This window comes from Sparus aurata, chromosome 4 (assembly GCF_900880675.1).
Source record: "Sparus aurata chromosome 4, fSpaAur1.1, whole genome shotgun sequence".
NCBI classification, from domain to species: domain Eukaryota; kingdom Metazoa; phylum Chordata; class Actinopteri; order Spariformes; family Sparidae; genus Sparus; species Sparus aurata.
Window position 1 is genome coordinate 10,651,912 of NC_044190.1, and position 25,200 is coordinate 10,677,111.

At 41.3% G+C, this 25,200-nt stretch overlaps 2 protein-coding genes across 4 annotated transcripts in view; one reads left to right on the top strand and one right to left on the bottom strand.

Annotated features, from left to right (window-relative positions):
* Positions 1-8,856: 8,856 nt before the first annotated feature.
* LOC115579981 (high choriolytic enzyme 1-like) lies at positions 8,857-10,312 on the top strand. The gene has a single exon (XM_030413768.1). It carries the CDS (start codon positions 9,053-9,055, stop codon positions 9,854-9,856), a length of 804 nt encoding a protein of 267 aa, XP_030269628.1. The 5' UTR covers positions 8,857-9,052; the 3' UTR covers positions 9,857-10,312.
* A 3,513-nt stretch (positions 10,313-13,825) lies between these two features.
* mctp2b (multiple C2 domains, transmembrane 2b) overlaps positions 13,826-25,200 on the bottom strand; it is a 42,741-nt gene continuing 31,366 nt past the window's right edge. For all 3 annotated transcript variants that reach the window (XM_030415273.1, XM_030415272.1, XM_030415271.1), the window contains 6 exons: positions 21,469-21,582; positions 18,919-18,960; positions 16,642-16,751; positions 16,385-16,494; positions 15,785-15,882; positions 13,826-14,848 (listed from right to left, as the gene is read on the bottom strand). In XM_030415273.1, the coding sequence (XP_030271133.1) occupies positions 14,801-14,848; positions 15,785-15,882; positions 16,385-16,494; positions 16,642-16,751; positions 18,919-18,960; positions 21,469-21,582 (522 nt within the window). In that variant the 3' untranslated portion in view covers positions 13,826-14,800. The remainder of the gene's footprint in view (positions 14,849-15,784; positions 15,883-16,384; positions 16,495-16,641; positions 16,752-18,918; positions 18,961-21,468; positions 21,583-25,200) is intronic.

Sequence of the window (25,200 nt, forward strand, 5' to 3'; positions counted from 1 at the left end):
AAAAAGTCGAATCAATTCTGATCGGCTTCTGAAAGATGGAAAAAGGACTTCTTACCGGGAATGATTGTGGTTTGTTAATGAGCAGAACTACAATGTTTGTTATAGGTTCTTTATTATTGATTGTAATTGTAATGAGAGTGGACACCAGACGTTTCTATCTGTCACTCCAAAACTGCATCACGACATCACTGCATTTTCCAGAACACATCCCAGATCCAAATCTCTTATTATGTTCTGCAAACACTTTCATTTACACTTTGGTCACCCATTAGTAAACATATTATAATAACCTCATTAATAAATGTGACATTTATAGTTAAATGTATGTTTACAATACTTTGTAAATGTTCAATAAATACTATGTAGTTCATCAATAAACATTATTTAGATGGCCAGTATAAAGCTGTAACTGATGATTTAGAAACATTTACATTTGATGATAATAAAACACTTCATTATTTATGAAATAACTATGAACCACACTTTAATTAACTATACATTTTCCATTTAATAATGATGGTTTTATAAAGTGTGAACAAGCATATTAGAAAGTAATATTCCACATTACATCTGTGCCATTAAAGGGGCACCATGTAGTTTTGGAGATGTAAATATGTAGATATTAACAATATTAATGAGTTAATAATACCAGCTCAGAAATATGTTTTTTTTTCTCCATAAATGAATAAACAAGCTGTTGTCAGAGGAAAATAAGGTTCCCAGAACACTGTTTGGGGCTAGAAAGGTGGCTGGGTCCGCCAGATATAAACAAAGTAAAACAGTATAACACTGTGTACATTTGTGTCTGTTGTTTTGTTCCTCCAAGTACATTTACAAAATACTTGAAGCATCATTTATTTCTCTTTCCCACTAAAACACCCAGTTGTTACTCCTTTGTTCCCCATCGGCACGCTTTCTTGACACGTCCTTCATTTAACCACCACTAAGAATTAATCAGTATATTTGTGCCTGTTTCATTACATTACAAAATTTCACCATCCGAGGCCGTAATATAGTTACAAAAATAAAATGAGTACATGCTGTGATAAAAATGATCAGTGACAACATGGTAAGGTAACGATGTATAAGCAGAGATCTAAAATGACGTCCTGTGCAGGTAATTGCATTAGCGATGCTCTGGGTGGTGAAACAGCAGCACTGCGACCAGCTGGCGTCATGCTAATATGCACGGGGCACCCAGCATCCTCTCCTATCAATAAGCCATTATCTGAGCCGTGCCACTGACGGGCATCCTGCAGCCCTCTCTGCAGCTCAGACAAAGAGGATGGAGCAGGTTTTAGTGCTGGAATGCTGCCCATGTATGAGAAGTTGCTCATGCCACGGCGCAGCAGGGGTACAACGGCCCACACCAATGGGTGTTTCGATTAAAAATTAGCACTGTATTTAAAAAAATATATAATTTCCACTTAGGATTGGGGCACTGAAAAGAATCTTAAATGCAGACACACTCATCTGAGTGGCCTTCAACAACACCAGGCCACCGGTCTCACTGCTTTAAGCCTCTCGGGCTCCTCTGTCCTCCTGGTGCGGCCATATGCTGAAGTACTTCTATCAACAAAATTTCAGTAAAATTTCAGTTTGTATTTATAGTAAATAAATTAACGCTACAATTGAACAAACAAGGTAGTACAAAGTACAATGCTCTGTTGTAAAAATCAAAAACATGTTATTTAGCATTAACTATGAAATGGTATAGAATATTTTGATTTCACCAAATACTACAATTGTTTTGATGAGAATATAGTACAATTGTTATCATAATGTTATTTTAGATCAACATTATTAAATGCAGGAAAAGAAAAAGAAATAAAACAAGTCCCCATCTACTTCAGTTGTTTAGGATAAGCTGCAACGCTGTTTTCTGTTAAAAATCCAGAAATGTTTTGTGGACTACCAAACTTCACCTAAATTGACATCGGGATGGGGGTGAGGAGATAATTACTGAAATTGTATTTTTTCAGTGAACTTGTCCTTTAAGCTCTGAAGTTACCCCGCAACAATAGAGCTCATTCAACACTGTGTCACACTGCAGTACAAGTTAAGACAGGGTCTACTTTTTTGCGAGGCGAGACAGTGTGTCCTCTATATTGCTGCAATGCTACCGGATAACAGTCGGTCCAACCTAAGAGAGAAATAACAAATGGAAGCTGAACTCTACATACTGCCATAAAATAGCTGGAAAAGAAAAAAACCCCAAAGAGTCAACTGTGTCCAAACTCTTTGTGGCATTAATCGCCCCCCGTACCCCTCCCGGAATTTCACCACTGAGTCTCTCAGCACCGTCTCCACCATCAGCTCGAATTACCGTCCACCTCTAATTGATATGAACAATAACAGAAGAAAGCTTGTTAATGGTGAACATAATTGTCCCAGACAAAAGGCCAAACACTGCAAATCACACTTTACAGCAGGAGCGAGCAGAAGGCGACGTCTGGGCTGCAGCCAGTGAGCGGGGAGAGATATTTCACTGCAGATATCCATCTACCACCTGAATCACATTTCATTACTGGGTCACCCATTACAACAGAACGGGGGAGTCCAAAAGCTCCACTTTCACAGCCTGATACTCAACATGGCATTGTGTCTGTTGGTAGATTTAATGTTCAGTGTACATGACATAGGCAACATAGTGATTTGTGTGTATGAGGAATAAAGGCAGTGTTTAAAGCATGTGTAGTAAAGTATCTGCCCAATGAAACGTTTTAATTCAATATAGAGACAGAAAGAACGTCTGAAAATCAGGAGAGGCAGACTACAAGGAAGCTTCATCACTGTCCACTTATTTTTAAGGATCTCCCATGGAGCCTCTACCAGTGTGTGCGCTGGCGTATCCCATTAGGTACATTGCATTGAACACTACAAGAAACAACTGCAGCCTGTTGGAGATGTTAAATGAGGTGGACAAGGCTTAAATCCTCCACTGCGTTGATAACTGGCTCACCACTCTCCCTCTTTTCTAACACGCTGCTGTGAGGAGAGGAGGAGGGTTAACTATCAGCTATAATGTGTAACTGAAGATCAGCTTCCCCCTCCGGCTCCGCTCCTCACACACCCACCTCCCCTTCTCCTCCTGCTGCACCCCCACCTCCCTCCTCCCTCATCCCTCCTCCTCCCCAGCCCTCCCTCCCTCCCCTCCCCTCCCTGCATCCCCTGCTGCTGTTGTTGGGGTGGTCTCTGCTTCTGCTGTCACCAAGCCGCTGGTCTTTCAGCCATCCTGCTCCCTTCTTTTTTTTCTCTTTTTTTTTTTTTTGCCGCTCTCTTAGGCGTCACAAGATTACTGAAGCAGTGCTGACATCTCTATCAGGCTGACCTAACACTCTGCCCTTTTCCTCCCTCCTCCCTCCAGCTCCTCTCCTCCTCCTGCACTCCAGGATCCATCACACTCTGGCTTGAGATGCTCAGTGCTACACATTACACACAAAAAAAAGAAAAAGAAAAAAAGAGGGGAAAACAAAAACACAGACAATACGGCAAAAAAAAAAAAAATATATACAAGTTTTTCCTCTCCAGCAGACAGCACATGAAAATAAACACTTTCCTGCTTCCAGCACTTGACAGTAATTTAGATAAGCTCGCTCTAAGTCTCTCTTTCTCAGCTCAGAGAGACATTTCCAGGAGGCATTTCCAGGGCATCCCAGTGCTTTACTCAGCTAACATATTATCTACTATGTAGCTACGATGTGTTTAAATCCAGACGGGGACATTTAACTCATATCATGCTCATTAAGAAAATGAATTTTCAAAAGAGGGATTAAATTACCACCAATTCATCTCTTATTCGACTGTCACTGAACAGAATATATTCTTGATAATGTTTTCTTTATAGCTCATGGCAATATTGGCCTGTCACTTAATTTGAATTATCTCATCATCCATTGGATAGTTTGTCATTAAATGTTATTAAGATATTCATGTCCAAACAACATGAATCCTACTTTAGGTGATTAGCTCATTTTTCCGAGAGCTCCATTATTTTGCTTTGTCTTGCTGCCCTGTCCAAAAGGATGTCAGTAATGTACTTTGCTAAAATGTCCTCAACGTATGCTGCTTTCTTTTGACCGGATGATTATGATAAACTTTACAATAATCAGTCATTTTGTAGTGAAATTAAATGTTTGACCTCTGCAACTTTCAGATCTTGTAAACCCACGAGGGTTTGGCACATTACCTGCGTGACGCAAAGATAAAAGAAATCATGAAGTGTTGTGTGATACGATCATGAAGCTGACAAGTGTGAAATGTCTCAACAACTTTTTGGATGGATTGTCCTGAAATTTGGTTTACACATTCAGGCCCTAGTCAGGAGAAATACTAATAACACTGTTGATGCTAAACCATGCATACTAAAGATGTTGGACATGGCCAACATTTAATCTGTACCTCAGTAGGTAGGGCGGGTCGTCTAGTGATCAGAAGGTCACTGGTTCGACTCCCGGCTGCTCCCAGCTGCATGTCGAAGTGTCCTTGAGCAAGATGCTGAACCCCAAATTGCTCCTGATGAGCGGGTGGCGCCTTGCATGGCAGCGTCCACCATCAGTGTATGAATGTGCGCGTGAATGGGTGAATGTGGCATGAATTATAAAGCGCTTTGAGCGATCAGTAGACTGGAAAAGCGCTATAAAAATGCAAGACAAACGTCACCTATTGTTGCTAAAGCTAGCAAACAATGTTAATATTGCTGATGCTAACTAGCTAACATTAGAGCAATACAGTATGCACCCAGCATTCAGCCACTCTTACTCTTTTTTCCACAAACTGGCAACTACCAAGATTGTGGATACCAGCGGTGGTATAATATTGGCGATTAAACCTCGTTAGGAGCTGCAACCAACTGTTAGAATTCTTACACTGAGAAAAACAAAACCCTCATTTTGGACCTGACAAACATTTTAAAATTACTGATAAAAAAATCAATGTCATAAGTGTAAAGAAATTATTTTATTCTGCACCTTTCTACAAGCTCTCTTGATGTATTTTAATTCTTTTATTTGTCTAAATAAAAATGTTATCGATGACCTTTAAATATTAGAATGCAAGATTGCCCCGGCAGCGTACCTCAGGATAGTACTCTCTGTTTCTGGGAGAATTTTAAACTCATGTTCTTTCAATGGAAATTGGATTATGATATAAACAGAAAGCTCAAGGTACCCTGTGGAGTTTTTGACCATCAGTAGCATTGTTGGGTAACATCATTCTTTCTTTCTTTCCCTGTTTTTTTAATATAAGGCTACGTGGGAGCCAGGAATGAGTCCTAAAGCCTGGTAATCATAACGAGTAATAATAAAGTCTGTGGTTTACACAAGCTGAGGAGATTTCCACATTCTGTCCTACTAACTGAAATACTTCAGTTCAAAGCCCACGTTTGGATTGTGAAGCATTTATGTGTCTTAACAAAGGTGGTTGCTAACACGACTACAGAGGCTGATGAACGTTGCCACTCTGGTATGCCGAACACACTCGTCCGTCTTTAACTTGTCGAACTGTAACTTCACAACTTGTAGACTGATTCATTTACAGTTGAGTGCATGTAATACAGTGCAGCGACATTATGCGACTTCAATGACCGCTATTCGTCTTTTTCTTTAAAAAAAATCATCAAAGTGATGTTCATCTGTCAGGATTGACCAAAACAAAGAGTTTATTCTCAGCAATAATCCACATTCCAGCCAGGGCAGTGCTGACTTCCAAGTTAGACTAAGAAATAAGTCGTCTCTGCAGCACTCTGCTCCTACTACTGGTTTCACTGATCACAGTTTGCAGCAATAATACAGTGAAAAAAATCAAATGTAGAACAACAGTACACTCACCATGGTAGTGACGACGAAAACATTTTGCAATTTGATATTTTACAAAAAGGGTTTTGCAAATATGTTTTGAAGAAGGGATTTTTCCAACACATCTGTTAGGCCTGAAGGATTTTGGTGAGTGTGTATATAAACAGTAACTTTCTGCACTAGAAATCTTCACAGACCACCTTTACGAGCCACAGCACAACTGTGTTTCAGGGTCTGCTGGCATTAAATGTGATGCTGAACGCGGCTTCAAAAAGAGAAGAGGAGTTGTGAGAATTACTTTTGGGAGTCTTGCACGCATTTTGACAATATGGCTTACCCTCAGACCACCAGTGTGCCAAAGTGAAATAGATATAGGGGCAGATGTAAAGCTGTTTACAGATCAGATTCTCTGCTCGGTGTTGAATCAAAGAGCGTGCCTTGTGATTTCATGCAGAGGATGAAAACATTCATGAAGCCCGAGCGACGCCTACCCAGCACGAGTGAGGCTGTTTTCTGTTTGGCTACATGAAATAGAAACAATGCCACGTATGTGTCCTTCAGTCTTGTTCTGTGTCCCTTTCAGCACACCCTCAGTGTTAATGATGAACAGTCTGAACGGTCCACCAAGGACAACAGCACAGTCCACTACACTGTTGCGTCCCTCACTGTGGCTTCAAAAGCTGTAAAACTGCACTTGTGCTGTGAGAGTGCACACGCACAGAAACACAAAAAATACTGAAATGTACAAACGTGAATCCATAGATCTGCATCTGTCTGTGTGTCTGTGTGTCTGTCACACACACACAAACACACACACACACACACACACACACACACACACACACACACACACTGACATATACATATATCTTTACATAATATATATTCAGTGGGGCAGCATGCACCGTATCCCTGTGGGAGCCCGGAGCAGCAGCTGTTCAGCCGTCTCTGACACCGATCTGAATCAGGCCAAACACAAGGTCTGCATTTACAACTGCTGTATGTGTTGAACATGTAATCGTAGAGCGATGAGAGCGATGTGCGAAGTCTTTTGGTCCTGATGTCGTGCATTGTTCTGCACCTTGTACATCAGCATGTATGGCTCCATTCTCCGCTGTCAGGACGGCTCAGCTCTGGCTTGAGAAAAACAAATTCCTGTAATTTTATTGTTCCGGCCGAATGAAGTGATTCTAATTCTGGTCTTTTCAGACATATGACCAGTTTCTCTTTTCATAAGTTATATTGAATTTCCCCGCGCTGAATGCTGCCTTTGCTCGCCGCCTGCATTCATCCAATCACCCCCCAGTGTTAGCTTTTGAGATTTGTGAGGGGAATGATTTTCATCTGCAAACAAACTGCTGTTCTTGATAGAATTCCTCCGCCGGTCCGGCCTGAGTGTTGTTATTAAGCAACCTAAAATGACACAGTCTGCAGGGGGGCCTGCCAGTGGAAAGATGCTGTCCATTAGCTGTCAACAATGACCACTGGGTCTACCCTCCCATGGGACTGGCAAGCAAGGCATCGTCTCATCCTGAGTCTGGCTGAGAGATCACACAGGCCCCATTGTCTCAAGCAGCCTGGGGTCTTATTGTAGCAGCGTCTCTGGGAAAGGACGAGCCTTCACGTCCGTGGCCTGTTAAAGAATGGGCTTTCTCCGAGCTCAGGCCATGAAAACTGTAAGGGATGAATCTGGGAGAACACAGAGAGGCTACGGAGTAGATTTGGAATAGGGGCACCCCTCCTTAGACGAGTTTGAGTCCCCATCCAGACCTCCCTCTCCCTCTCCCAGTGCTGACCTCCCTTCTCCACCTCTGTTTAATAATGCCTGGGCCTTGGTCATTATTTTGGGCAGATGGAGACGGGGGCAGGCAGTGAAAGGAGCTGGTGTCACTCCTGAGGAGAGGATGGTAGGGATGACAGAGAAGAAAAAGCGAATCAGAGAAAAGATCAAAAGCAGAAGCTCGCCTTTCACTCGCCTGAAAGCGCTAAAGAGGATAAGGAACGATCGGGCCTGGGGTCTCCTGTCCTCTCTGGCAATTAGACTCAGCTGATGGAGAGAAAGGCGTGAATGGCAGGGTTCAAGGCCCTCTCTAGGACTCACACAACGGGAAGGAGTTTTTTCCCCGACGCCTCCTTTATCTTCCTCTCCTTTCAGAGTGTCAGAAATGCAGCTGAAATATCTCTCCAAAAAGACAGCACAATCCCCAATGCCAAACCTTAATCACGGTGGCTGATGAGATTGGGGGGGAGGGGGGCATTCGAGAGAAAACACACATTCTTTTCACAATTCATCTTTACACTTTATATGAGGCCAGGATTCAAGGGAGGTGTAGTAGGTTTATATGTGATAATTAAATTGAACAAATTAAAGTCTATATTTTCACCAGACAACAGCGCACATCTCGTCCCAGGCTCATAGTTAGATTCCAGTGAAGTTGAATGTGTTTTAAAATGCATTACAGAATGAGTCTGAGCTGAAAAGAAAAAAAAACATTTATTTGACTTTGCCAGTTATGTTGTAAACAAAGAAACATAAAGAGAAGAAGAGAAGAAGTAGAAACATTCGTCAAACTGCAAAAAAAAAAAAAGAAAAATGAATGCCTGCATGCATCAGTAAACTGATGTTGCTGGTGTACCTCTGAGTGTCCATCATGGTTCTCTACAATAGCTCTGACTGTTTCATACAATTTAGTATTCATTTTTTTGACTAGAGAGCCTTCTCGGGCACGGCAACAGCAACACGTCCCACAGGAACCTATTAACATCCTCTACATATGCAAGAGTTTCAAAAGGCCGTCTATCATCCTCACAGAGGGACACGCAGCTTTTGCTACAACTTTAACAGCTTGTCATAAAAGGCGCTCAGGGGATTTCAATTACGCAGGTCATCGGAGAGTGAAGAAGCGGTATTTGGGTCACACAAATTTAATTTCAACATATAGTCTTTTGGTAAAGGTTTCTGGAAAAATGAAACCAGCCAGGTTTAGTGTGTCTAAGGAGCAGTGTGGCTCAAAATGTGCAGAGATAACTCTGGTGGATTAGAGATGTTTAAAAAGTAGGTTTGTCAGTGGAGTCCTCCCCTCAGAGGTTTATTTAGGCCTAGCAGTGAGGACCCCAACCCATAATCCTCCTGCAGACACACCTGTAGAGGAGAGTATAAAGAGCCTGGACTGAAGTGAGTCCCACATCAAGCTTCACAGAGTCTCTCCACAGCAGCTCTCCTCTGAAGCTCCACAGCCTCCAGACCGACCCTGAAGATGACTCCCTCTGCCAGCCTGCTGCTGCTGCTCCTGCTCGGCCTCTGTCAGGCACATCCTCTCCAGGAGGAAGGAGGCCAAGGAGAAGAAGAAGAAGAAGAAGAAGTCCCAGACACCATGGACATGACCAGCAGGATTCTGACCTCCAACAACGCCACCGATGAGATGCTGCTGGAAGGAGACCTGCTGGCTCCCAAGACCAGAAACGCCATGACGTGCTGGTCCCAGAGCTGCCTGTGGAGGAAAGCTTCCAACGGCTACGTGATGATCCCCTTCACCATGAGCGGTGCGTTCACCAGCTGGGAGAGGCAGAAGATCGACAGAGGAATGAAGGCCTTCCACAGCAGCACCTGCATCCGCTTCGTCCCCCGTCAGAACGAGTACGACTACATCAGCGTGGAGAACAGAGGTGGATGTTTCTCCGCTCTGGGCAGAACTGGAGGCAGACAGGTGCTCTCTCTCAACAAGCAGGGCTGCCTCTACCACGGCATCATCCAGCACGAGATCAACCACGCTCTGGGCTTCCAGCACGAACAGACCAGGAGCGACCGCGACTACTACGTCAGGATCAACTGGCAGAACATCGACCCCAACATGGCCTACAACTTCTACAAGAAGAACACCAACAACCTCAACACCCCCTACGACTACTCCTCCATCATGCACTATGGAAGAACAGCCTTCTCCATCCAGCACGGCAGGGACTCCATCACCCCCATCCCCAACGCCAACGTGCAGATCGGCCAGAGGCAGGGCATGTCCTACTGGGACATCATGAGGATCAACCTGCTCTACGGATGCTGATAATAACGCTTCTGATCCAGTTCTCATTTAGGAAAACAAGTGTCTGTTACACTGTCTTTAATATAAGCAGACAGCAAAACATACTGTTAGATTGAGTCAATGAATATGTGTAAACCTGATGAAAACTGATACTGTCTGTAATAAAATGTAAGCATGCGATACATTTATCTATCTGTCTCTTCTTATAGAACATGTGTTAATTATGCGTATGTTACTAACATCTGGAAAGTAGAAGAGCCATACGATTAAATGATTATATTCCCATTGAAGTTGGCTACGGGCTTAACCAGCAGTTCTCCTGCTCGGTCACTGAAAGTCTCAGGTGCTCAGACTCTTTGGGTGCACAGTGCAGCAATGCAGAAGATCTTTTTTTGCTTTGTGCACAACGGAGAACTCCCACCGAAATGAACGGAGCTCTGCCTCAGTTGAATTTTCTAGCTCTCAGAATACCCCTGTGGCTCATTCTTCCGTCTGAGATCTCTGTTGTTGTTCAAAAACTAATAAAACACATCACTGAGCCGCAATGTTGTAGAAGGCTCCTTGAACATGGACACTGTAGTTTATTTTACTTCAGTCCCACAGAGGCATACACTGTCCCAATGCAAGGTCAGTGATTTGCCAATTGTGAATACCCTCTACCTTCATCTTTCTGTTTTTACAAAATAGAAATCAGAATTGGAGATAAAAAATATATCCCCACATAGTGTAGTGTCAGCCTTAAAACCTGAACTTAGCTAGCACTGGCGACATGGTTGAAATAGCTAGCACGCAGATATGGATAGCCTAAATGGCTAAATAGATAGCTTAAAGTAATGTACTGAGTAGATATCTGAACTACCTAAAAATTATCAATGTTTACTAGTCAGCTAAAAGTAGAGATACATTGTTGTAATAGCTTGAAGTCAGAGACTAGATTAATGGTAGAATAGGGTTGTTAGCTAAAAGCAGTGACAGGCTAAATAGTAGCAATATTTAGCTAAAAGTCATCGATAACTGATGATAAATGGTTAAATAAATGTAGCTAAACTATTAGTTCGCAAAAGCAGTGACAGGCTAAGTGGTAGTTATAGTTATAATTATAGCTAAAAGTCAAAGATTATTAGTTGAATAATTTGCCTAAAGTGATGATAAAATGTTCAAATAAAAAAAACTTACCCTACAAACTAGTGATAAATGGTAAAAATGCTAAATAGTTGAAACAGAAATTAAAAGCAGGCCTAATCGATGGATATATGGTTGAAATGAGTAGCCAACAATGATGCATAAATCATTTAGCAAAAAGTCATAGATTAGCCTAATGGTTGCAAGATGTGACCAAACCAAAGCAGTTCAGGAAAATAAAATGTTGTGTTGTGTGCTTACAGTATATATTTTTATAACCACTGTATTAATTCCAACTGTACACATTTGCTTCAGAAATACTGCATCTTCAGGACCAGACGCATTTATCCAGAGCTGAAAATACCCCCAAATAAATGTGACTGCCTGTAGGTATTTAGGTCTTCTCCTGTTTGAGTAATGTTTTCCACAAACTACAGAGCCCAGCTGGAAATGATCAGACCAGCTTTCAAAAACTGACAGCTTCAGTAAATTATTTTGAGACAGTGCCACAGGCAATTTGGGACGTTTTATAATAACTAAAAAAGACATTTTTACAAGAGTTATCCTATAAGATAAAAAGAATAAATATTTAGATGTTTTTTTTCTTCACTCTAGTGCTGAAGTTTCAAAGAGAAAGTAAAACAAAACTCGAAGCAAAGGCCCAGTTAATACCAGTGCGGTGGTCTGTAATAAAAATCACTTTGCATGTCCCCTGTCAATCAGAGCTGTCGGCTGGTTTGGCCTCGGGCTCTTCTGGATCAGGGGCTTTGATGTTGGCTTGCTCCGGGACAACACAGTCGCCCCACAGCCTCTGGGCAGCGGCCCAGCTCGTACACACTGCGCCTGTGATTTACCTGGACCCAGACTCCCTGAAGGATTGTTAACACTATGGGGAGTGGTGGAGGGGCATGTGAACCGTCCACATGGCCAGAATCAAGCTCATTAGTGGAAGAAATGATTGTTGAATGAGGATAAAACAATTGTGAGAGGTCCAACATTCTCCAAAATAAGACTCACGACATAAAGGTTGATCACAGATAAGCTGCTGCTGCAGGACTGTTGACAACACATTTAGTTGACTAACACTTTTAATGGAATAGTCTGAAATTTTTGGCTCCATTCTTGCAGGCAGTTAGAGGAGAAGATCACTCTCATTCCACCCATTGCTCTGAAAAACCCTACTTCATTAAAACCCATTAGCAGTTTCACAGTTTCTAGCGAGAGGTTAACAGCACTGACGGTAATGATAATGACTCTCCTTAACTGAACAATTTGACGATAATTAACATCTCTTGTGATGAGCGGTGATATTTGGAAACAGGAAGACGTGAACAGATACCATCCTATCCTTGTGCGAGCAAATTGAAAACTCTGCTCCTCAACGCAATCTTGACAGTGTTTTGATTGGAACCAATCAGCTTCCAGTGTGAAGGTTAACATGTTCTGTACTCTTTGTCCATGAAATACAGCATACAATCATACTTGGAGTTCAGCGCCCATACAGTTTCTCCCCGCAGCCGGAGTTTGAAGGTGAAGTGCCATAGAAATAGACACAAAATGAGCGTGCTGTCAGTGTGGAAACACCTTCCTGCTTCCTTTTCTCAATGGTAATGTTTTATTCTGTGAACCAGTTAAACACTATGTTGCCTGTTAGACTCCTCCATCCCATCTCCACACTCAAACAATCTATAGTTATTAATGTCTTAATACAAACTGTTGATGGTTAATAATGGACATTCACACCCTCTGCAGCACCACAGTCTGCACACACACCCACACACACACACACACACACACACAGCTGAACAGGTCCGATATTGAATTATAACAAGTCTTTTGAGACCGATCAGACGCTGTATTTGTGCCTCATCAGAATGCATGTGCCACATCACATTAGTCCCCACGTGTGAACCGTGATTTTACTTGGTAATTTGAAGGGTCTTGCCGCCCTATACATATTCATGCTATCCTATAAGTGTCAGATTGAGATGTCCTTCCAGTGTCCTTGACAGCAGGTTATTAATATTGATACCAAAGTCAACATTATAACTAGATGAAGAGATATACAGGTCATCGTCTGCCACATTCTCCTCATCCTCGGTCCTCAAGACGATTAGACAAATCATCCAATTATTCCATATGGTGGAGCGTTGTATGTGCAGGACGTAACGTGTGTGCTGCACTGAGCGCTTAAAGGCTGTTTGGTTTATTTCTCCAGAGGTGGTGTTTTTCTATCTATTTGACTGACAATGCTGACATCTTAAGTATCTAATCAGTTAAATCTTCAAATTCTTTCACTGCATTTCATACAAAAGTGATGGGATTTTTATTGCATTTCATGAGAGCAGTTTTCCTCTAATTTTACTCACTTCTCATTTAAAAAGCTGCTGACTGAGAGCCCACGCGCTCTGACTTAAAAGCCATAAATCCCAGGGTATTACTCTGAACGCCAACATCTTAACTACTCCGATTCTCCAATCCCTAAATTGGTGCGGCTGTTGTTGCTTGTGGCTGGTTTTAAAATCCTCCTCCTGCTCCTGAGCAGTGTGCAACCCGGTACCGGAGGTTTGTCTGGCTGCTGTGCTTGATAGGATGCTGGCTGCAGGCAACTCGTCACAGCAGCTGAGAGGAGGTCGCAGAGGTCCTCCTGCTCGTGGCGACGCCCAAGGGCCATCAACACAGCAGGGATCCCGGGTGCCGGCGAGGTCTCACACAGCCTTGCCTCGCTTCATGAAAGCCTAATGAAGAGAGGGGCTCTGAAACTGTGCTGTTAGACGCCCACAATCCTGCAGCACGGGAGCACAGAGAGGATGAGCACGGCGTGCAGGGGAATTCAAAGAGATGCAGCACAGAGCTGAGACACAGAGGTGTGTGATTGTGTGCATTTATTACTGTTAGAAATGAGACACAAAGTCTTCATCTGTGATTGTCATCAATAAATAGATTTATGAGTACAGATCTGACCCCACTCCACTCCCCGGTACAGTGCATCCTCTATGTAGGATGAATGAAATAAAAACTAAAATGTAGGCACTTCTGATTGCTTGTACAAGTCCACATTGTCGCATTTGAGTGAAATCAGTCATTCAGTATGTTTGCACGTAGCTCTTTATCCATTTCAAAGCTAAATATAGGAAACAAAGGAAGTTCATGCATAATTTGCTTTTGTGATATGCTGCTGTAGAAGAAGATATGAAAGGCTGTACTTGGAAAAGAAACTGATACCTGACATTCATCATTATATTCAAATCCAAAAAGACCTTGCGCATAAAAATAGAAGTTTTTTCTATTATGACTCATACTTATTAAACTTACCCATTTCACAAATGGTGGATAATCCATTTCTGTATTAAAGTCTTCACATATGTTAATGTAAATTGTGTAAAAATATACATATACATGTTACATACCAAACCTAATATATTCAGTAGAATACAAAATGACACTACAGCAGGTTTCAGGAGGACACAACCTGGGGCAGGAATATAAAACAAAGCAGCTTCTAATTAATGAGAATAAACTGTACATACAATAAAACAACAACAATCTTTGGAAATATGACAAATTGTTCCAGAAGTGTACAGACAGACGTCTGTTACGAAATGTGGTGAAGTCATCTCTGCAGGATGCTCAGTATGAACGTCTTTGGTTGAGCAGACTTTAGATGTGAGGTGAGTGGTAAGGAACTGCACATCAGCACAGCAAACTGAAATTCAAACCTACCACTCACCATAAGACCAACAAAAAGTGAGACTCTTCAGCTCGTCTGGAAACAGTCTTTAGGAAGGAAGGAGCCCACAAACAGCAGCATCAGGTCCAGCTTACATACCGTCCTCTTACATTCTATGAGATTTTCTTCTTCCTGCTGCCTTTGATCTCACTGTACTGGACCTGTTGAAGAAACAAGAACAAAGTGTGAAGCTGCTGGTCTTTTTACCACCGGTGCACTACTTTTTACTCATCTCTTTATTCAAGTACTATTGAAGATCAAATAACATTCACGCCGATACATGTGTGCAATGAAGTACATTCACCACTGAGCAAATGGCCATCGTCGTCGTATAGAGAAAGAAAGAGTTGTCAGCACAGAAACCAGAGTTTCAACGTCACTAAATCCAGAGGCCCACGGGCATCGAAGGGGGAGAGGGAAGAGGCAAATGGGGTCAAACAGCTTGGAGAGAAAAGGACAGAGAGGGTGAGAAGGAGAGGCGACGTCGAGTGGAAAGAGAGAAGACAGGAAGGAGAGAAGGAGTGGAGGAACAGGAGAGGTCGGTCCACACTGAACACAGACGGAAAAGGAGGAGGGAGGTGAAAATAATAGTCTTGCTCATTTAAAAGTTCATACTCAAAAAATGTGTTCATGGACACGAGGCTGCCAACATCAATGCAAAATCCTGCAACCTTGATGATTCTTTTATAGAAATACTGTGGTTACTGTTACTATGAGTAAATGTAAATGACTCTATGAAACCAGCGACATTTCCTAACTTATTTTGTCTTGTTTTGGCGCAGTGAGATGCTGTGTGCTGACTGATATTTTGCTCCTGCTGAGGCTGGTGAGTTCATCCAGGAGACACCAGCCGCAGCAGCGTCTCCTGCCTCAGCCTGGGAACAGCCTGCGCTGCAAAGCTGCTAAGCAGCAGACCTCCACCAGGGATGTATCATGACCAAAACACAACAGAAATTATACGGGGCTACATAATTATACAGATGAAGCTAATTATACAGACAAGAGTGCTGAATGCCTGGGAGTTGTTTTAGTAAAATACAAAGCTAGCGGGCTCTGGGATTTTGGGCTTCCTGGCCGGCTGATCCAGTGGGGCTTACCTTCTGCACATCTGAAGGCACCCTCGTCAGGAAATCAAGCACCTCATTGTTGTCAATGCTGTATGGGTTCCGTAATTTCTTCGTGAATTTATTGATACCTAAAACAGAAATTCACACCAACATATCATTAGCGGTATTCTCTGGTGGCTGCGCTCTTTGTTTCCACACAAACAAATACCTGCAGAGGAGACGCATGCTGACCAAGAAATACAGCCTGGAGTACAGCCTTTTGTTCAGTTTATTGTTTTACTGTCAGCTTCCAGGCTGGAAGAGCTGCAACATTTTACACTCAAGTCATTCAGACAATAATCTTTTAACAACAGGACATGCTTCAATTCACACATCACTGACATTATAAGCATGTTAAATTATAGCAGATAAAGTGGAAGAAGTTGCAGCAGCTGGGAAGTAGTGGAGCACAGCACTCCTGTGACCTTGTAAATCTCGTGGATAATAGAGAGACGCTAAGAAAGGAAATACAAAGAGTGGAATCGTTTGATGGACAGGGACTTAACAGGGCGATGAGGCACTCAGCTAAAATGGAGGCAAACTGACACAAACATAACACAGTTTACATAATAAACAGCGTTAGAGACTCACCCCATATTAAAACTATGTAGCGTACAGGAATGTAGTATGTTAGGATTGTTGCGATGGCAAAAACCAGGAAAGCCAGACCGGACAGGAACGGCACCGACCAGTTGAAAGTGCTGACAAACCAAGATCACAGAACATCAGTACAAGTCACGACGACAGTTCAAATAATTTGATTAAATCTTCAGGACAAAGTACAACTTTATCAATGTGTTAATTGTAATCCACTTAATAATAGCATCAGATGGATGTTTAATTCTCACTTTTTAATTCTCTCCCCAAAACAGGCGATCTCATCCAGCAGGTTCTGAAGGGTAATGATGGTATCTTGGACCATGTGGATTTTCTCCATCAGCCCTCTTCTCTCCGACTCCTGCAGCAGAAAAAAAAAAGAACAGAAAAACTATTTCAGGATGACTTACCAAAATAAGTTAAGAGCTGGTGGGGAATTTTATCTGAGAGGAAAGTAAATCATTTTCAGCAGCTAATAGGAGAAGAATTTCATGTACTAATTTAAAAAATAAAAACTGCCTTAATGAATCTAATAAAATGTGGTTTGTACTGGTTGGAAATGATGGTTGCTATTATAGCGAGTGACAGGCTGTCAGACATGCAGCTCATTAAATTACTCTCAACACTCAAAAGTACCACCATCCCATCATAGATAATACAGATTAAACCCAGATTGGAAAAGAAGATGAGACTCTCATTCATACAACTATAAACAATAAGAGGGTCACCAAATCCAAAACATTTTAGCTTTACTCTTTCTTTGGATAAATGTTATTTGCCCTTTGTTAAATGCTGTGTGTGTGTGTGTGTGTGTGTGTGTGTGTGTGTGTGTGTGTGTGTGTGTGTGTGTGTGTGTGTCCTTGTGTGTGTCCTCGTGTGGCTTATCGTCAACCATTTTACACATTTTAATGAAAAGTTAAACGTCCTATTAGGAACTTTTAGTTTATGAAACGGTCTCAGTCTAATACTGATGTCTCTGTATAATCTCAACAAGAAAACAACACCATTAGCAACAAAACTGACTACATCTTTGTTGCTTTTCTTATAAAAATGCCCATCATTGGGTTTTTTATGGCAGAGCGTTGAGATAAATTGAAGAGTCTCACAAGCTGCTCTGTAGTCTGTTCCACCGTCCTCATCTTTTGTCCAATCAGAATCAAGCAACCACAATCAACAAAAATGAAAGTAGCTTTAAATTAGAAAACAAAAACATTAAATGTATTACATTACAGCAGAGCTACTATTGAGCCGAGTACAAAAATGTTTACGCTTATTTTTACCCCTTTGTACCCTTAAAACATTTATAAAAGAACTCTGAAAATGTGTCGACTCAACTAAACAACCACAGATCTTTTTAAGCTTTATCTGGGTGGCATACCTGAAACATCCCAAGGCCACAGGTTTAATCCCACACAGATTTATTATAATGACTATCCAAGTGTCTCTGAGAAAGACACCAGGCAGGTACTTTAAGAGAAAGTGGCTTTCTGAAGAGAAAGCTCTTCAGAATGGGACTGGACTTCACATTATGAAAGAGACGGGGTAACATTCTCAGGCTCGTCCAGATCCCTGGAGGAACGGACGGCTTTAAAGTAAACAGAGGAGACCAGACTCTCTGAAGTTCTCTGAAGGGAGAGCCAGACTCCAGACAGAGGCTTGGCCACATGTCCACATCAAACACAAGGAGACTGAAGAGAGGATGGGTTATAGTGGGACTGTTTATTGGCCAAAGTCGTGGTCTTCGTCACTATTTGATATATGCTGCTTACGCTTGGAAACGCTGACTGATTGCTGGCTCAGGGCCATCCAGACGTTGGGGACAAGCCTGGGAAAAAGAGCTGCAGAGGGGATCAAACCTGGGAGAGTCCAGATGCACAGTGACTACCGGCCTCAAAAAACCACATGCAAGACAATTTAAGTTCTCCTTAGTCGAATATCCATTATGCTCTAAACCACTTCAGCCATTTCAGGGTCATGTTCCCGCTAGAACCAGTGTGGGCACTACTTCACATCAGGCAGACACAGGCCATTCAAAAGGTCCACAATAAACTGCTGTCGTCCTGAAGACATATTGCAGCGGCTAAAAGCATTGTAACACTTTCAACACAAACTTTCAGAATGAGCTCTGAAAGAGGCATGTCTAAGTGCTGTCATTAGTTCCATATTGATGGTATTATATGGTGTGTTAAGCTCAGGGACTTTCCCAAATGGAGCACAACCCTCTTCCCCACCCCTCTATTAGCATATGAATGTGTTGTGACATGTGGGAGCGGGCTGGTGAGGTCTTCATTAAGCCCAAATGTCTTTTGGTAACCACAAGTTTACAAAAAGATACAAGTCGTGGTTGGCAGGAATCAAAATGCATTAGAAGACTTAGTGCTGAGTAAAGAGCTTAACAACAGAAAATCGTAGATCATCTTTGTCAACATGTAGGCTAACTTCTTTTCTATTCATCAGCATATAGAAATACTGATACTCAGTCAGCAATGAGCTGAAAAACAAAACAAAAAAACACCACAGGTACAAACCTTCTCATCGTCCTCATCCTCGTCTGCCAGATCCATGCTGGCCTGTAAAAAGAGGTGAGATCTGAGTGAGTCTTTATGTTATAAACGTTGTCTCATTTTGCCACTGGGACTCTGCCTGAACTCCAGTGTGCTCATTGGGTCGTCATCTAACAAAGTGCAGGGATCAGCGGTGACCCTGAGGTCAGCCTCTAAAACCACTCAGCGCTGCAGGACAGATGACTGACAGGCCATGTTGGCCCGTTCATAACAAGCCGAGGCAACTGAAGATCTATACCAGAATACGTTAAAGCATCAGTAATCAATATTACTTGTATGTAAAAGGAGTTCCTTAAAGTGACAAACCCACTGAGAATTGTCCCTCCTCTGCTCCAATAAGCACTTGCAAACATGTACTGTTTTGGTTCACTGTCACTGCTCTCACAGTTGTTTTTCATCTATTTTCAGCAAAAAGGACACTAAAAACCCAGATAACACTATGTGCTCAGCACCAAACAAAGAAAAAGTTAGCAAATAGCTTGTTAAAGTTGATCATTTAGTAATCAAACTAACTTTTTGTGTAGGAGTTTGCTGATAATAGAAAACACAGCTGAAAAGAAGACTTAATAGGGCCGAGCAATAGAGCATTATTATATCATTATATGAGACTAAATATCATTTTAGTTCTGAACTTTCCAGACTTCCCAAACGTGTTTTCATACTTACCTTTACCCACTTTACCCAATTACCTTCACATTACTTACTGCTTTATTATTTGGGAATGTACTCATACAATATTGAGGTATTTGGTAAAAATTATCATGAAGGTAATACTGAAATATATATTTTGTACGCCACATAGCCAAATGATATATATATATATATATATATGTTATTTTAAAGCCTTATTGATCAGCCCCAAAAGTGAATATTGAATATAGACAGCTCCAAATGAATGATAATGCTGCTCAGAAACTGCAGGAAGCCGTTTTATTGGACGTTCACCAAATCATGTTAAAGAGGGATGCGTGGTCACGTCCACCGCTTGGTCCTGCTGCCCCACATAGCCTCAAATCTGTAACATTTAAATATAAAAAATCGAAGGCCCTTAAAAACCTTTTTATGTCAGTCCTTCCTTTATGTTTTTAATTCTTTAAGCCCCAAGCCAATTTTCTAGGCCTCTGCTCGAAAATTGAATATCCATAATAAAATGAGTATATCTCTGCAACCACAAGGTTTATTTGACTACTTCGAAGTTTGATGTTTAGTTGTTTTTTTGAGTAGTGTTTGGGCTGTGTTTGGGTCATATAAACATGTTTTTTACACGCTGTAGCCCAGCTCCTGCTGTTTAATTTAATATCAAATATGACTATATTCTTTCATAATCAGTGCAGTAGTGGCTCTGTGGTTGTTCTGCATACTTTAAAGACCTTGGGGTTTGAACAGTTAATTTCCCGGTTTGCAGTGAGTAGCACATCAACTCTTAATATATAATACCTACCATTATTTTCTCCACAAACTTTATTTATGGTTATTTCTTATTCCGCTCTTGATATTTAATCATAAACTTAAGTTTTATTCTCCAGTCACTTGCCAGGCATAAAAAAGGGTTTCAGTGTCACATTATGGAGCCGTGTAAATCTGGTTGTGTTATTTTAAATTGTCTGATGTGTTTTACTATAAAGTATATTCACTAACATGCTTGTAGAGCTAAAACCATTATTCAATTCATGGTTTTATTGACTGTCAAATATAACCGCTAACTTTTTTGATAATTGATTGATGGTTTAAGTGATTTTGTATCATTGTAAATTGAATATCTTTGTGTGTTGGACAGTTGGAAGACATGCCTCGGACTCAGACACTCGAACTACTAAATGGCCATTTGTTAAAAAACAATTTACTGACAATTAATTAACTGACAAAAAACACTGACAATATGGTAAGTTTCTACATGGTTTTAAATCAGCACTGATTTCACATTATAATTAAGTACATTGTCGTCTGAAGGGTGTTCTGTGTATGTAATTTGCTATAACCTACAGTCTGTGTTAAACTACCATTACTGCAGCCAGTAAATACAGCTGCTACTCCACACTGAGCACAGAGCACATACTTTTTTCTGTGAAACAGTTGTCACAGTAGGAAAAAAACTGTGCGAATTGTGACCTTTTCAGATCAGAAGCCTTAAATCTTTCCTTAATTTGGCCAGTCACAACAAGAAGAGGGCAACAGACCAATTACAGTGATGAAGAGGCAGGATTCAGGACAAAAACTAGAAGCAGACTGAAAAAAATTAAGCCATGTTAGTGAGGGACAAGCACAGCAAATTATCTGTGGCTATTATCATATGCTGCATTAAGGCTATTCAGTGAGTTTTCTATGCTTATTTATCATGTGTTATTTTATTATTATGTATTATGTAGCTAGGTGCAGCTGGTTGCTATGGAAACAAACCAGCTTTTACAAAATGTGGCTGAGATAGCCGTTCTGTATTTTGTAGAGTGTGAATAGGAGCCAGCAGGTCACTGGGCTGAGGGAGAAGGAAGAAGGAAGGAGCTGCTCTGGACTCACCACATCCTGACTGACACGACCGCGGCGGATCTGGAAGTAGTTCCACGAGATGAGCAGGACCAGGAAGAAGGGCAGCATGTAAAACTCCCAGTACCACACTGTCACCATGAACACCTGCAGGCAGAGGGACACAGAGATACTGATTATATGAGCAGTGGTCAAGCTGATGAAGGCTAGCCTGCCTTTATCAAAGCCTTGTTTCCTACATACAGTTCTTCTGCATACGCCATGCGGGGCGACCACTCTGCTCAACTGGACTGAATCTCCCTCCATCCCCTGCATATGCATTGACATTAACCACATAAGTATAATTGCTCTGCCTCTCTCATCTTGAGTACATTAAAGCCGGCTGTGTGATTTACTGCAGCCACAGGGAGCCTGTGTGTGAATATGTCATTAAGATCCATAATGGCACTTGTGATGCACATTACATCCTTGCGTGGTCCAGGTAAAAAGGATGAGCGGATAAAGAAATATGGCTCATGATGTCTCAGTTGGACCGGCTAAACGGAAGTATAAAATAATCCTGTCAGAGAAGCAGCGCCGGCCAATATGGCAGCGAGCCACAAGGCGTGGGGACGGGTTTACAGGTTTTTATATGCTAATAAAAATAGAAGTGAACATCTGGTAAAGACATCACTCTCCTCTGAGGCACCAACTGACATAAAAGATGACAGAACCCCCATTCCTCCCCACCCCAACAGCTTTAATGTGCAAAAAGCCAAGCATGCTCTTGTCTGTGTTATCACAAGCCAAAACAGGGCCTGGGAGAGGAGATGAAACCAATTCCTCACTGAAAGGGTTATGTTTTATTAGTGAGGACTTTGTAATGACTGGGAGAGCCGAGACGGGGAGAAAGCCAAGTCACGCTTTGGTGGAAATGTATACTCGGCCATAAAGATTGTGATAATTACAGCCCATTTCAGCTTGAGAGGCATTACACAGTCTTCGACAGCAAAAAGGGGCTCTGGAAATACAATCCAGATCAGAGAGGGAGAAAAAAATGAAAGGCTACCTAATGTTAGAGGAGCTACTGAACTGGAGGGGCGCACATTTTCAGAATGCAGCAGGATTTCCACACAAATGCTCGGAGAAGGGTTTACATTGCAGAGCGGCAATCCAACAGCACAGAAACCACTGACTTCGTTTACTCTGTTCATTGTTTAAAAAAGTGATGTAATTGTGTAACTTTGCTGAACAGCAGCTCCTGCGGTCGCAAGTTACAATAATAGAATAATGCTGAATGCTAACAATGTAGTTTAACAGTCGCACAAGTGGAGAACAGTCATGAAGTCCATGGACCATAAAATCTACACAAAGTGTAACGGCTAACATTAGCCATCATAAGCTAAAGGTTACATGTAGCAACAAAACCACTCAATGTGCTGATTGAGCAATGATGCTTTTTGTTGCTTTTGAATTTATATTTTTGGTTGATACAGGGAGAATGATTCAGTTCTTTACATTATGTTTGTATTCTGACAGAATGTTTGCTGGCCCCATTTTGTTGTTGTTGTTGATGACGTGTCCCTCAGCTAACAGTAACATGAAACTGCACAACTCTTTGAGCAATGTGAAGATCGAGGAGTTGTTACTTTAATAAAACAAGACTTTCCATAATGTTGGTCCAGCCATTAGGTCCAATTTAAACTGCAAGATGTTTTTAGCAAAAAAATAAAGTAATCAAAAATTACATTAAGAGTTATAATAACATTTGTGCTGTTTTATTTTTGCAAGGTAAAATCCTATTTAAATATGTATTGTATGATCCCTAATAATAAATGATTTTTCACAGGCTGAGCACAGTGGGCAGAGAACACTTTGCACAAGAAATATCATTTTATTCTATTAGGCACTGATGTCAGCATTTACTCATTTTATCTCTGTTGTGTTTTTGTATTTTATTCTGATGTTATATTTTTTTAAACATTCTCTGGCACAAGAATTTCCTTCTGGTTTAATAAAGGTCTATCTGATCTTATGCATCTTAACAATACAATTCCATACAAAATGTGTTTGTTGTTGTTTTTTTCAAATTATATAGACAAGGGTTGTACAATCCTACATGGTTACTAAGGATTGGAAAATAAAGATTCTAAATAAAAAGATTAAATAAAAAAACTGAAACACTCCTTATAAGTTGATTGTGATAGATTTCTATTACCCAGATAAATGGGAGTTAGAATAACCCTCACATTAGTGACTCGGAAAAGCTTGATTATATACAGCTGGTTTTTGATTTGTTGTTTCACAGATATGATATCCTTCTAAAATTGAGGAGCGGTTAGTGATGCATGGATTGGTGACCAACTAAAACACACTAAACACCAACTTAAACAAATTCAAATTCCCTCTTGTGCTACTAACATGACTGTGCATTTTGTATTTCGTCCCACACTTTACATTTCAGTCGGTGTTATATGATCTGCCATGATCACTGAAGGCAATTAGTATTGGACAGTGAATTATTCTCAGAAGCCTCCTTTCAAGGTAGAGGAGTTCAAAGCCGTCGCTGCCGATGAAGAACTGTCACATAAAGGAAAGGAAAAAACATTTCCGCAAAGGGTCACATATTGTATATTTCATTTATAGTAAAAATAGTTGCTGACTCTGATTTCTTCTCTTGTGGGAGTGATGCTTTGGTATCTGGCATTATTTTTATTTTTTTAACTTTATTTCTAAGCAAGCCACCTTGTATAACTGGCAACCCCTCCTGTGTTCTTGGGGCGGTGTGGGATAGAACATTTGAGTGGATTTGAAAATAGGCAGTTTTACAGTACTCATGTTGTACATCAAAATAAAAACTTGCAAGTCATAAATAAGTTTAACAAGTCTCACCACCTCTTACAAAAAGGTGCAGGAGGGTGTATGGCAGTCGGCAGACTGTTTGGTAGATGGTCGCTCTATCCTGTTCTGCAGAGTGAAGCTTTGAATCACTCCTCTCATGTGGACATATTAAGCAGGCATTTATTTCTTCTCACTGAGGCTTGAAAAGGCGGCGAGCATTAGTGTGAAAACATGAGTACAGATGGTACTGTCTTTCAAACACTGAGATGCAGTGGGAGGATGTGCGTATGTGTGTTGAGAGCTTGTTCATGCTTGTATGATTTGTGCTGAAGTGTGTGCGTCAGAACTGTCAGGCAAAACAGCAATATTATCCCTAATAATTAACACAAGGAGGTATTCTTCAGAAAAAAAACGACAATCCAACGGAAGCGTACCATCACGAGGACCTGAGCATTTACTCTTCAATATTTTCAGTGCAAGCAGTTTCAGATGAAAGTGCACTGACCCCTGACTACATCTTGGACAACACACTCTTTGGGTTGTGAATCACGAGATTAAACGCAGGACTCAAAACTAAAGAGTGGTTTCTGCTCAGATAACAGCTCTGTGCTGCAGCTCCAATTTCACAGCAAATTGAACAAACAGCACCATTGGCTGGAGTACAGTATCTCTTTAGCAGTCTCTTGAGAATTTCCTTGGACACTGAGCAAAACTTTAGTGCCATCTACAGGAAACCAGCGGCAAAAACAAAAAGAACTTTATATGACCTCGCTTGCCTGCATAGTTAATGCGCAACTTGCTGTGTGCCATTTCAATCGAGCAAGATCTGGGAGAGAGTAACGTCAAAAAGATCAGCCCCCACTCCACTTTGCAGTTTAAAGACGAGTCTGAGAGGCTTCTCCTGTGTTTCTGTCTTCACACTTGCTTTACACTTGTATTCAACAA